Below are 11,293 nucleotides of genomic sequence, written 5' to 3' on the forward strand. Positions count from 1 at the left end.
TGCTGAAACCTGTACTACACAGAAATCACTAGAATAGCTCCTGACCACAGCAAACAATGTGTTGGTTGCTGTTATTTTTTGCAGTGTGTTCGGTTCTAAAGAGTAAGCTGCCAACAAGTCATGGAGCATAGTTGGTCACCTATGCCCGGATGCAAGTTTGTTTTCTAGACGTGCATGTCGTTTGCTTTTCCTCTGTTCACAGTTGTTTAAGAATGTGTGTGAGCGAGGCCGCTGGTCGGAGAGGCTTATGACGGCCTACCACAGCTATAAAGACGGGGACTACAATGCCGCAGTGATCCAGTACCTCCTGCTGGCCGAACAGGGCTATGAAGTGGCTCAAAGCAACGCAGCCTTCATCCTTGACCAGAGTAAGGTCCACTTTGGTCCTATAGCAGGTTTTACTGCACTCAGCAATGTACTTTCAAAGTGAAAGGAATACGGAGCTGCCCTTTTCCTCATCCAAATCCCCAGACTCGTCTCAGAATCTGGCTATGGCTAAAACCTGCTCCAAGAAGTAGCATCTTCCTGAATCACTGATTCCTTTAAATCCAGTATCTTCTTCTAATATTTATTTACTCTTCAGACTAGCTTAATTTCATATTTGCTGTGCTCCATGTAGTCATTCTAAATTGCAAATGAAAACCCTTGACTCTTGTTTCCTGTCTTTCCTGTAGGGGAAGCAACTATTGTAGGCGAGAATGAAACCTACCCCAGAGCGTTGCTGCATTGGAACAGGGCTGCCTCACAAGGTGAGTAACTGATTGTCAAGAGAGTCTTACCCAGGACCCCTCCCTCTGTTGATTTTCATCTCATGAACCCTCAAAGATACCGTTGCTTACCTTGTTTGTGACCAGACTTCATTCTTAAATGAGAAGTTGAGTTGCCAGTCCTTGACTGGACATTTCCATCACCGTGTGGTTTTTAGCTTCAGGCTAGCTAAATGGAGAACTGAAGAATATATAATATAATACCAGCCTGAAATGGAAAAGAACTCTTACCCTTTCCCTACTTTTTCTTTAACTTACTTTCCTCACATACTCCTCTCCAAATTAGGCATCTCCTTCTCCAGTCCTACACAGTGCTCAAGTTGAACAGTCAGTTTAGACTTAAATGACCTGATAAAGGGAGCATGGTCATTTAAAGGGTGGCATTAGTGAGACACAGGACCACCCACTTGGTTGACTTCTCTGTGACTGTCAGGTGCTTTCTGCAGAAGAGATAATGTCTGCTCTACATGCCTGCTGTCTTTAGGACTTGGCTGGGAGATCCATTTAAAGCTTTTCTACTACAAATGAAAATTCTGGTTTACATAAGCCTGTTTAAAAAATAAATTTGATTTGTTTTAAGCACACTTTGTTTATCAGTAGCTTTGCATTTAATTTTGTCTCAGGTTACACTGTGGCCCGAATTAAACTTGGAGACTACCATTTCTATGGATTTGGCACTGATGTGGATTACGAGACTGCATTTATTCATTACCGCCTGGCTTCTGAGCAGCAGCACAGTGCCCAAGCTATGTTTAACCTGGGCTACATGCATGAGAAGGGCCTAGGCATTAAACAGGTGAGTGTGGCGTCAAAACTGGCACCTGAGGGGGCTGGAGAGATGGCTCAAGTGGTTAAGAGCACTGCCTGCTCTTCCAAAGGTCCTGAGTTCAATTCCCAGCAACCACATGGTGGCTCATAACCATCTGTAATGAGGTCTGGTGCCCTCTTCTGGCCTGCAGATATACACACAGACAGAATGTTGTATACATAATAAATAAATAAATATTTAAAAAAAAAAAAAAAACTGGCACCTGAGTAGCGTTGCTAAGACAAGGGGAGATGTTTGCATTGCTGTATTCCAGGTAGCGCTGCCCTGTTGGTAGCCTCTTGTGTCAGGTACTATATCCACCCTCAGTCAGCGCCATTGCTTTTGGATCATTTTGAAATGGATTAAAACTTTTTTCTAATGCCTCTACCTTTATTTTTCTTAGAATGGCTCTAAGTCCTTGCCTCTCTATCCCAAAAGAATTCTGAGAATATTACTACTTGTACACTTTAGATAAACACTACAATAAAAGTCCAAGTATTCAGGAAAGGAACCCAGGTTCAGCTTTTGAGAACAAGTAATCAAATATAGTTCCCAGTAACTCCTAGGTGACAAGACTTTTTAATGTGTCCTAGTCACCGTTTCCATTTCCTTCCTACTTTGTAAATGAAGGAGACATTTACTACTAAAAACTAGTTGGTGCCGCTGACCATGGTGGCACAGGCTGTAATTCCAGCAAGGGGAGACAAGAGGTCAGATCAAGGTCTTCCTCAAGAACACGCCTACTTCTGTCCAGTCTGGGCTACATGAGACCCTGCCTCAAAACAGCAGTAACCCCAAAAGTCAGTCCAATACCAAGTAAATTGCTACTAAAGTATGAAGATTGATGATGATTGGAAAATATAATTCAGGATGTGGTTTGATACGATTTAAATACCCAGTTAGATCATCTATATCATAAAGTTGGGTCCAAGGTCTTGAAAGATTCAGTTGTCGAAAAATGTTTGAATTGTGTATTTTTAATTGGATACTAACCATATTCCTATTATTAATTGAAAGTGCTTTTCTTCTTAATGGATAAGGACTAACTGAAAGTAACTGCTTCTGTTTAAGTCTATGTGTGGAGGATGTAATTTCTGGTGTTCTCCTTCCTTTCCCATGTGTAATAGCATTCTGTCCTGTAAGTTTAACATTCTTCAGAGCTCCTATCATCCCTGCCCTGCCGTTCTGAATCTTGAACCCTCCATCCTAGGGTCACTATTTCCAGAAACATTGTAGCAAGATACAGTGTTTATATTGTGGTGGTTCATATCAGTCAGCACAAGAGCCTCCTACTGCAGCAGCATAGCAAGGTGCCTGCCTAGATTAGTGATCTCTGAGGTTTCCCCGCCCTGAGGAAGGACTGGGTCTGTCAGGCTAAGCCATCCTTTGCAGAGACAGATTACATGTTGACCCCAGGCATTTCTGTCTTAGAAAAACACATAGCAGAAGTTGAGAAATTCCCGAAGAGATAGATTCCCATACTTCTCTAGAAAGGACCAGCTGGAGATTCTCAAAGGTCCTACCCCAGTGAACTAAACCAGAGATTCTTACACTGGCTAAAGTATTAAGTGAAAGATTAGCTTGGAACTTAGAGGCTTTCCTTGGAAATCTCCAGGTCAGCAATATTTTGTGTCAGGTGTGTGCCTGAATACAGTGTGTCTACACATAAAATCTGACGTTACATTGGAAGAAATGAGTTATATTTTCTAATTCCTGATTTTAAATTTTTTAAATTATTTAATTACAGAAATTTTACTCAGGTAAAGTTTTGGGTTTTCCTTTAGGTAGTGGGCATTAATTTTAAATAGAATCTTGAAAGGTAGGACAACTTTTCTGAAATAAAATAGATACTTTTTGTATATTTTGACAAGAATGAGTTTTCCTTTGTTTTCTGCACTATAGGATATTCACCTTGCAAAACGGTTTTATGACATGGCAGCCGAGGCTAGCCCAGATGCACAAGTTCCTGTCTTCCTTGCTCTCTGCAAATTGGGTGTCGTCTATTTCTTACAGTACATTCGGGAAGCAAATGTGAGTAATGAGCTGTGTCTCTTTTTTTTAAAAAAGTACAATTATGTCTCTTTCTCGGGCCTCAAGGCTAAAAAAAAAAAAAAAAAAAAAAAGGGTCTCGGCTTCTTCCCAGGTAAAGTGCAAAGTGGGGTGAGCTGTAGACCAGGCAGGCAGCAGAGTTTTCAAGTAGCACTTCCCGGTGTCCTTGGCATAAGCGCTTGTCATTGGTGCAGGTGTTTTCTTGTCCAGGGACAGCTGAGCACTAACTGGACACTTTGAAACAGTAATAACAATTAAGTCAGGCACACCCCTGGCAGACAGACACCAATACCGTGAGAAGAAAAAGATGGAGGGGAGTCTGAGAGCTGAGTCACTGTGCTTCTGATTCTTCCAACAGTGAAACAGAAGTTAAAAATGCCACAGCTTTCTTCTCTGAAATAGCCTGGCTGCGTATGGATAATAGAGCCTAACTAGGCGGTGGGCTACCTATTCCCCTCAAAGCTCCCGACTGTAGTAACAGGACATGGGTGTAAGTGCCCTGGGTTCTGCACTTAGATTTCTCTGTACTCCGTTTGCTCCATAAACACTCCATGTTCTGAGCCCTTGTTAAGAGCCATTCACCTTTAGTTCATTCCAGACTGAAGGGTGATGTTTAAGTCTTCTGTGCTGCTCCATTAGACTTACCCTTACACATTACAGATTTAAAAGTGAACAGTGCTCCTCCCACACTCACACAGAAAATGGGCTTCTCTCCCTTTGCCACTTGAACCCACACTACCAAGGTCCTCCACACAATTCCCAAAACCCAGGACCCCTTATACCCTGTCCACCCAGTTTCTTATATATGTATAATGTCCCTCGTTGGAGTTCCTTGGTAGCATGAGCCCCAGTGTGCTGTACTTTCTGCAGCTGGCAGTGAGGGCTGGGCTTGGACTCGGGACAGAGCAGTTGCCTGGCTTATACACAGCCAGCATGAGGCAAGTCTCTGACTGCCAGGGATATCCTAGACCATTGTCTCCTGCACTTTCCTTCAGCCGGTTGCAGTCTGAGGTTTAGGATGGTGGCATGCCATGGAGAAGATACTTTTGTTGATTTTTTTATGCAGATCTACAAAGAGGACAATAAGATTCTCCAACTGAAACAAAAAACACCAAAGCAGTCCCAGCCTACGGGGGGGGGGGGGGGGGGGGAGCAACAATACTAAGTAATGATAATAAGAAAGCCAGACTGGGTTAAAAGCTTAGAATCCCCTGGGGCACAGTACTTTTTTTTTTTTCTCTAGAAAATTTAGTGCCTGTGTTTACAAATACATATTGCAGGAGTTTGGGGCACAGTTTTACAAAACCTCTAGACTAAGGATATAACTTGTAAGTTCAGATTAACATGTGAAATAGTGTGCATCTCACTTCAAATGTAACCACGTCCAGGCAGTGGTGGTGCACACCTTTAGTCCCAACACTCAGGAGGCAGAGGCAGGCGGATCTCTGAGAGACTGAGGCCAGCATAGTTCAAGGAGAACAGCCAGGGCTACAACACAGAGACACATGCCTGGAGGGGAGGGGAGGTTAGCCAGTGGACGCTGGTCCTGTAGTCTTCATTTAGGCCGGAGAAGCATGGCAGACAGTCGGGAAAGTGAGGTTCAGCTGGTCTGCTGTCACTGTGGGCAGGTTACATATGCCAGCATGCAGGAGTTTTTGGACTTTCTTTTGCCATCCCGGTGGTCCTTTCAGATATCTACTGTGAGAACTAGCTGGAAGTTGCTGCATGAGATTTCTGATGGAAGAATTCACGTAGACATCTGACGTTGTCAGTGGTTAGGACATAGCAGCTCAGTTCTTGAGACACGCCATTGTGGGTTTCTTCTTATGAGCTTTAAGCCCTTGTAAGAACCATGACAGCATCTTAGAATCCAAGTCTTCAGAGCTTTCTGCTCGTCACCAGCTCTCATGTAACGACTTTAGAGTTTTTGCCGACATTGAAGTGATAATGCTTTCTGTGTTGTTCTCATTAAGATTCGAGATATATTTACCCATCTGGACATGGACCAGCTTTTGGGACCCGAATGGGACCTTTACCTCATGACCATCATCGCACTGCTGTTGGGTACAGTCATAGCTTACAGGCAGAGACAGCACCAGGATATACCAGTACCCAGGCCCCCAGGGCCGCGACCAGCTCCTCCCCAGCAGGAAGGACCGCCGGAGCAGCAGCCGCCACAGTAGCAGCCACACGCCCTCCTGGGTCCGACCACTAGGGAGCTGCTGGCTGAGAACACTTGCATTTGATGTAGGGCTCTGGATGGTGGCCACCACCCGGAAGAGGCTCGAAAAAGCTGCTTAGAGCCTGCTGCCTTCCTTTTCAGGGATGAGTAGCTCTCGCTGGAGCTACAGTGAATGTTCGCTTCAGTGCCATATGGAATGACAACTTCAGTGGCTTTCCCTTCTCCTTCCTTTCCTCTCTTTTTTCCGGAAGCATAAGACACCCGAGTCATGTCTACTGTACCCACCTGTCTCTCCTGAGAGCGTCCTTTTGTCACCCTGTCAACTCGCGTGAGTTCTTACATGAGTGTCTTTTCAGGTCCCAGGCCTTGACCGCCTGGGAAAACTCAGTTAGTTGCAAGTTTAACCATAAAAACATACTTAAGTCTGAGAATAGAACTTGCCTTTAAGTCAAAAACACAACAAGCCAAACAAGGCGTCTTCAGGGTGTTTGGGAAATGCGGTAACTGGGAAAGCTTACCAGCTTACTTGCAAGTACACATATATGGCACTTTCTGTATTAAAAGGGATTTTTGAGCCGTTTCCTGTCCTGGCGGCTGCGACACTTCATAACAGACTTGAAGACTGAAAGGCTTTGCTAAAACATTCTTTGTGAACGTCACTTGTAATGGAATAGAAGTAAAACTCAGTGAACTGACTCCTTGCACTCACATAGGAATTTGCCCCTGCTCCTCAGTGTGATTTGCTTGTCGGTGTGAGTGTGCATAGTGGTCCAGAAGCCAGAGGACGGACTCAGTGGAGGAATCGGAAAACAGCCTTAACCGACTTCGGGGAGATGAGACACCCTTCCACAAATTGACGCCCTGCTTCCCAGGTTTCGTTTCACTTTTCATTTCTTACTGTACAGAGAACAGAGAACCCTCTGAAAATCTTCCGATGTCGAATTCTATTTTCAAGATCTGTCGGGCAGTCACTTCCCCTTGTAATACTAAAACTCAGATCATTAAGGGTGAGTTAGACCCAGTCAGTGCATGGCGAAAACCAAGGCCTGGGTGTGCCGTTCTGTGTGCTCTGGTAGCTTCTTGTTTCTGGCGGTCTTGTGTGGCTGTGGGAGTCGGCCACTTGCATAGCTGTCGTGGTACGGCCCTGCTGTTGTAAACGGGAGGAAATCGAGGCTGTCACACTTGAGCATTTCCTGCTGTGATTGATGTACAAACAACAAGCCTGGAGAGCATCATGTAATCACCCATATGAAGGAATTAAAGCCGAAGCTGAATTTGGGGTCTGAGTAAGCCTCAGATGGCAGCGTCCAGCAGCCAGCACCCTATCATAAGGGAGCTGACACCAGCCTGTTGACGGCACCTTTCCACTTTTCTCTCATCCCTGCCCACCACGAGACCTGTGCAGTATGTAATGCTTTGGGTTGGGATTCCAGTCAGAACTAGATTAGTTCATCTCTAATGAACATGAAGGCTTTGTTGTGAAGTTGTGTACTTTCGTGTGTGCTGACGGGATTATGAGATACCTCGTAAGCAAACTTTCCTCCAGGATACTTGCCTCCAAATTTAAAGAGGTGGCCACAGAGAAGCCATATGCATAAAAGAAGATCTTTTGAGAAGCATCAAGTGTTTCTCTCAAAAAATGTAATGTTGCTTTGGGCAGCACCTTTAAATTTTAAGGCTTATTCTGTGTCCTGTGCTTAAAGATTAGGTGGTGAGTGGTACAGTAAACGGGTTGTCACTGGGGCTGGCGCTGCTGCCTCTCCTCGCAGCCCCACCCCAAGCCCAGCGTAACCCATGGTGGCAGCACTTAGAGGGCCCTGTTTGAAGTTATTTAGGGGAACTGGGTACAGTGGTGTACCAGTAGTCCCAGCTCCTTGTGGGGCTAAGGGAGGAAAATCACTTTAGGCCAGGAGTTCAAGACCAGCTCAGGCAACAAAACAAGACCCAGTCTCTAAAAATAAATAGTTGGGAAACTCTCTAAAGTGACTGTGGCTTCTGTGGTTGTCCTGTGCCACCCACCTAACATCTCCTTGGACAGCAGCAATCTTGTGTCCATCTTTCCTTCCCTCAGAGAGTACTGGAGAAAACACTTCTTAAGCTGCCATACACTACCTGAGGCTGGATGGGTCAGCGCGATCTTGTTCCTCATGTGGTGGACTTGCCCCTTGCTGCCCTCCGTTGTTAAGATTGCAAATGTTTTCCCTTGGCTTGTTAACACCTTCTCTTTCCAGCCTGGGTCATTTGCACCCAGAAATCTGGGTACCATGTGTAAAATAATTCAGTTCTTACAGCTTATTTCAAAGACGATCTCAAAATGCTTTGCTCCGGTTCTCTTACTGCTCAAGGCACATGGTACCTTAGCAAATAGGAATTGGGTTTGGTGTTTCTCTTTAAAATAATGCACAGTTCTTACTAATGGCATCCATTTGAATCAAGTGGCAGTAAAGCTAGTTAATGTCAGTGACATTAAGGCAACTCCAGGATTCCGGAGTTTTAGCATTAGGGTTTAGATTTCCAGATAGAGTGTGGCTTTCTTGCTCCCTGTAGCCCACCCTTCCCACTGCCTTTTGTGGTCTGTCTGTCCTGTTCTCTGCTCAGTCCCTATTCCCCTGTGTGCCTGCCCCATTGGGTAGCCAGCTGTTTCAGAGTACCACGAGTTTTACTTCGGTGGTGTTTTACAAAGGTGAAGTTTTTGTTTTTGAAGTTTTTGTTTCTGATTTCTGGGGGTTTTTTAGTTACTAACTAATAGCACAAAAAAAAAGGTAAATCAAAGGCTGGTTTTTTTTTCAAAAATTTATTAACACTTAAGCCAGATTAATGTAAAAATACAAGTCCTAAATCTTGATGTTCTTGAAGGTTTGTTATTCTTCTGAATATAAGATTAATTTCTGGACATCTTTCCACTCACCTGTCTTCTCTCTACCCTGAGAGGCACTAGAGACTCCTTCAGGAACCTGGTAATGAGCTGATGGCTGGCTGTTCTATACATAGAATTTTGGTTTTGTTTGACTGGTTGGTTGGGGTTTTTTCCTCCCTTCTCTGCCCTCGTGTTTGCTCTTTAGTGCTTGGGAGCAGGCATGGAGGCTTTCAGAAGCGGACCTCAGCTCTTCGTGTGTGTGTGTGTGGCATGTGTACCACTTCCTGTGTACATTTCAGACAGGACACTTCTGGTGGCCCGCTCCCTGCCAAGACAGCTGGTGTTTGGCAGGGGTTCTAAAGTTCATTAGACAATATTATGGCCAGAGTTGTGCAGGAAATAATCAGCAAAAGAAAACTATTTTATGCAAAAAAAAAATATATTCTCATCAGTTACTGAGAGAGAAATGTTCCCGGATGTTAAGTTGTCTGGTTTTTAAATGGGTCATGTTCTTTGAGAAGAAGCCACATGTCTCCACCCATTAGGGATTACAAGAAAATTTGAAATAATCCCATAAACCAATGATTTGTATCTTAACGAGACTGTTTACACATTTAGAAAACTGGTTTTGTATGCATAAGAAGGGTCCTTTGGTTATGTGCAGGACGCCGTTCAGATGTGCTGTCTTTACTATTTATTGACGAACAACCTGACACTATTTCCCTTTTATTTAAAAGAACAATGATGACGTGATCAAAGTATGACCACTATAGGTGTCGAGGGAGGTTTTAAAGAGCCTAAGCTGGCATTGTGAAGGAACACCATAGTAGACGTTTGTAAATTTATTTTGTATTTAATGGAATGCAGTATAAAGGCTGGTGAAGTGTATTATAATTGTGTAAACAAATCCTGTTAATAGAGAGATGTACAGATTCGTTTTGTACTGTATCTTGAAACTTGTGAAATAAAGATCCCGCCTCTGGTTATCTGTCTGTGGTTGTGTGCCCTGCCCAAAGGCCTTCCCATCCAGACTTCTGCTCTAACCTGAAAGAGTCAACATTTCAGTGACCCCTCCTTGAAATTCAGAAACAACGTTCCAGAAGGCACTCGTCTGGGGAAATCTGAATCTCTCTTTCTTTTCTAACATCTGTCCTTCAGATGTTCTATGAAGGACATGAATTTGCCAGGAACTGATAACTATTTGTGGAATCGCTAGGTTTGGCCTTAATCTGCCTGAGTTGTATATAGTAAGCAGAACTTACCTCTTTTTAAGCTGATTCTAGTGTAGATTGCCAGCATATGACTGCATGTTCATCCCTGGTTTTGAAGAGGTCTTGCAGAAACTCAGATACAGCACAATGAAACTTATTTAAAATAAGATCTAAATAAAGGGGAAACAAAAACAGCATTGGCTGAGAGTGAGTTGTATACACACAATCCTAGCCAGGGGTTGAGCGTGTGACAGTGGGAATGGGCTTGCCAATAAAGTAGAAGAAACCCTGAGTTCCATCCTCGGGGCTAGGGGTGGAAAGCAAGCAAGCTGGAAGAGAACCATAGGTTTGTCCCTCCACACCCTGGCAGGCAATTCAAAACTCAAAGGTGGCGATTGCCAAATGGTCCAGCAAAGGACAACATCAGACGGATCCTTGGGTACAAGGTCCGTATAACACAGACTGCTGCAAGTTGGATCGTAGTTGTTACTCCGAGGAACACAGCCACCCGAGGTGGCCTTGGCTAACGTGAAGATAGAGACATCAGAGTGACAGCCTCTGCAGTCTGCCAGCTCAACCAGAAATTAGGAGTGGAGCTGTGTAGCACGAATAGCATGACAGGGAAACCCGCAGCCTCTGTTGGCTCTCACAGCCCCTCCCCTCTAACTTCCTGGAGAGTACTAACTGACAATGGCTGCCCTACCTTTGGAAATGTACTGCTGCCAAGCTGTGGAGTTGAAAGCTTTCCCATCTGCATTTCCCAGATTCTTCTGCCATGGCCTTGCCCACTGTATCCTAGGTTTTCTTAGCCATGCATGAACAATTTTAGAAAGTAGAAACTATAAAAAAAAAAAAGCAAAAGGAAACATTTTTACTTACTATTTTCCAGAAATATATGTATTAAGAAAAAAAAAAAAGCTTTAGAACCTGGTAGCTGAAGAGGATGTTCCCAGGCCACCGCTGCTACAACTTAGAAAGTCAGCAGACTGAACATGAGTATAAGTGGGTTCTGAAAATTCTACCAAACTAGCAATATTTTGTTAATGTTCCATTTTGGACAAAACCACAGCACTTGGGAGACAGGAGCAAGTGGATCTCTGTGAGTTCAAGGCTAGACTGGTCTACAAAGTTCCAGAACAGCCAGAGCTATTAAACCAGAGAAATCCTGTCTCAGAAAAACAGACAGACAGACAAAGGTTGGGTGTGGTTGGTGCATTTTTTAATCCCCACCCTCAGAGGTGGAGAGTTTTAAGGCCATTCGGCTCTACAGCACAAGCCAGAGCTACACAGAGAGACCCTGTCAAAAAAAAAAAAAAGGAAAGAGAGAGAAAGAAAGGAAGGAAGAAATTAAAATAGTATGGCATTAATGCCAAAGTTTTATTTTAAAAGCAAAGAAAAAGAGCATGAATCACTTTCTTA

At 44.0% G+C, this 11,293-nt stretch overlaps 1 protein-coding gene across 1 annotated transcript in view; it reads left to right on the forward strand.

The window, feature by feature from the left end:
* Nucleotides 1-9,655, forward strand: part of LOC121434326 (protein sel-1 homolog 1) — a 44,931-nt gene extending 35,276 nt beyond the window's left edge. Inside the window, exons 17-21 of the mRNA XM_041633167.1 lie at nt 203-368; nt 675-749; nt 1,391-1,563; nt 3,478-3,606; nt 5,598-9,655. Coding sequence (XP_041489101.1) covers nt 203-368; nt 675-749; nt 1,391-1,563; nt 3,478-3,606; nt 5,598-5,807 — 753 coding nt within the window. The 3' untranslated portion in view covers nt 5,808-9,655. The remainder of the gene's footprint in view (nt 1-202; nt 369-674; nt 750-1,390; nt 1,564-3,477; nt 3,607-5,597) is intronic.
* Nucleotides 9,656-11,293: the final 1,638 nt, after the last annotated feature.

This window comes from Microtus oregoni, unplaced genomic scaffold (genome assembly GCF_018167655.1).
Source record: "Microtus oregoni isolate MIOR12 unplaced genomic scaffold, Mior012 000043F_ref0000047, whole genome shotgun sequence".
Taxonomy (NCBI): Eukaryota; Metazoa; Chordata; class Mammalia; order Rodentia; family Cricetidae; genus Microtus; species Microtus oregoni.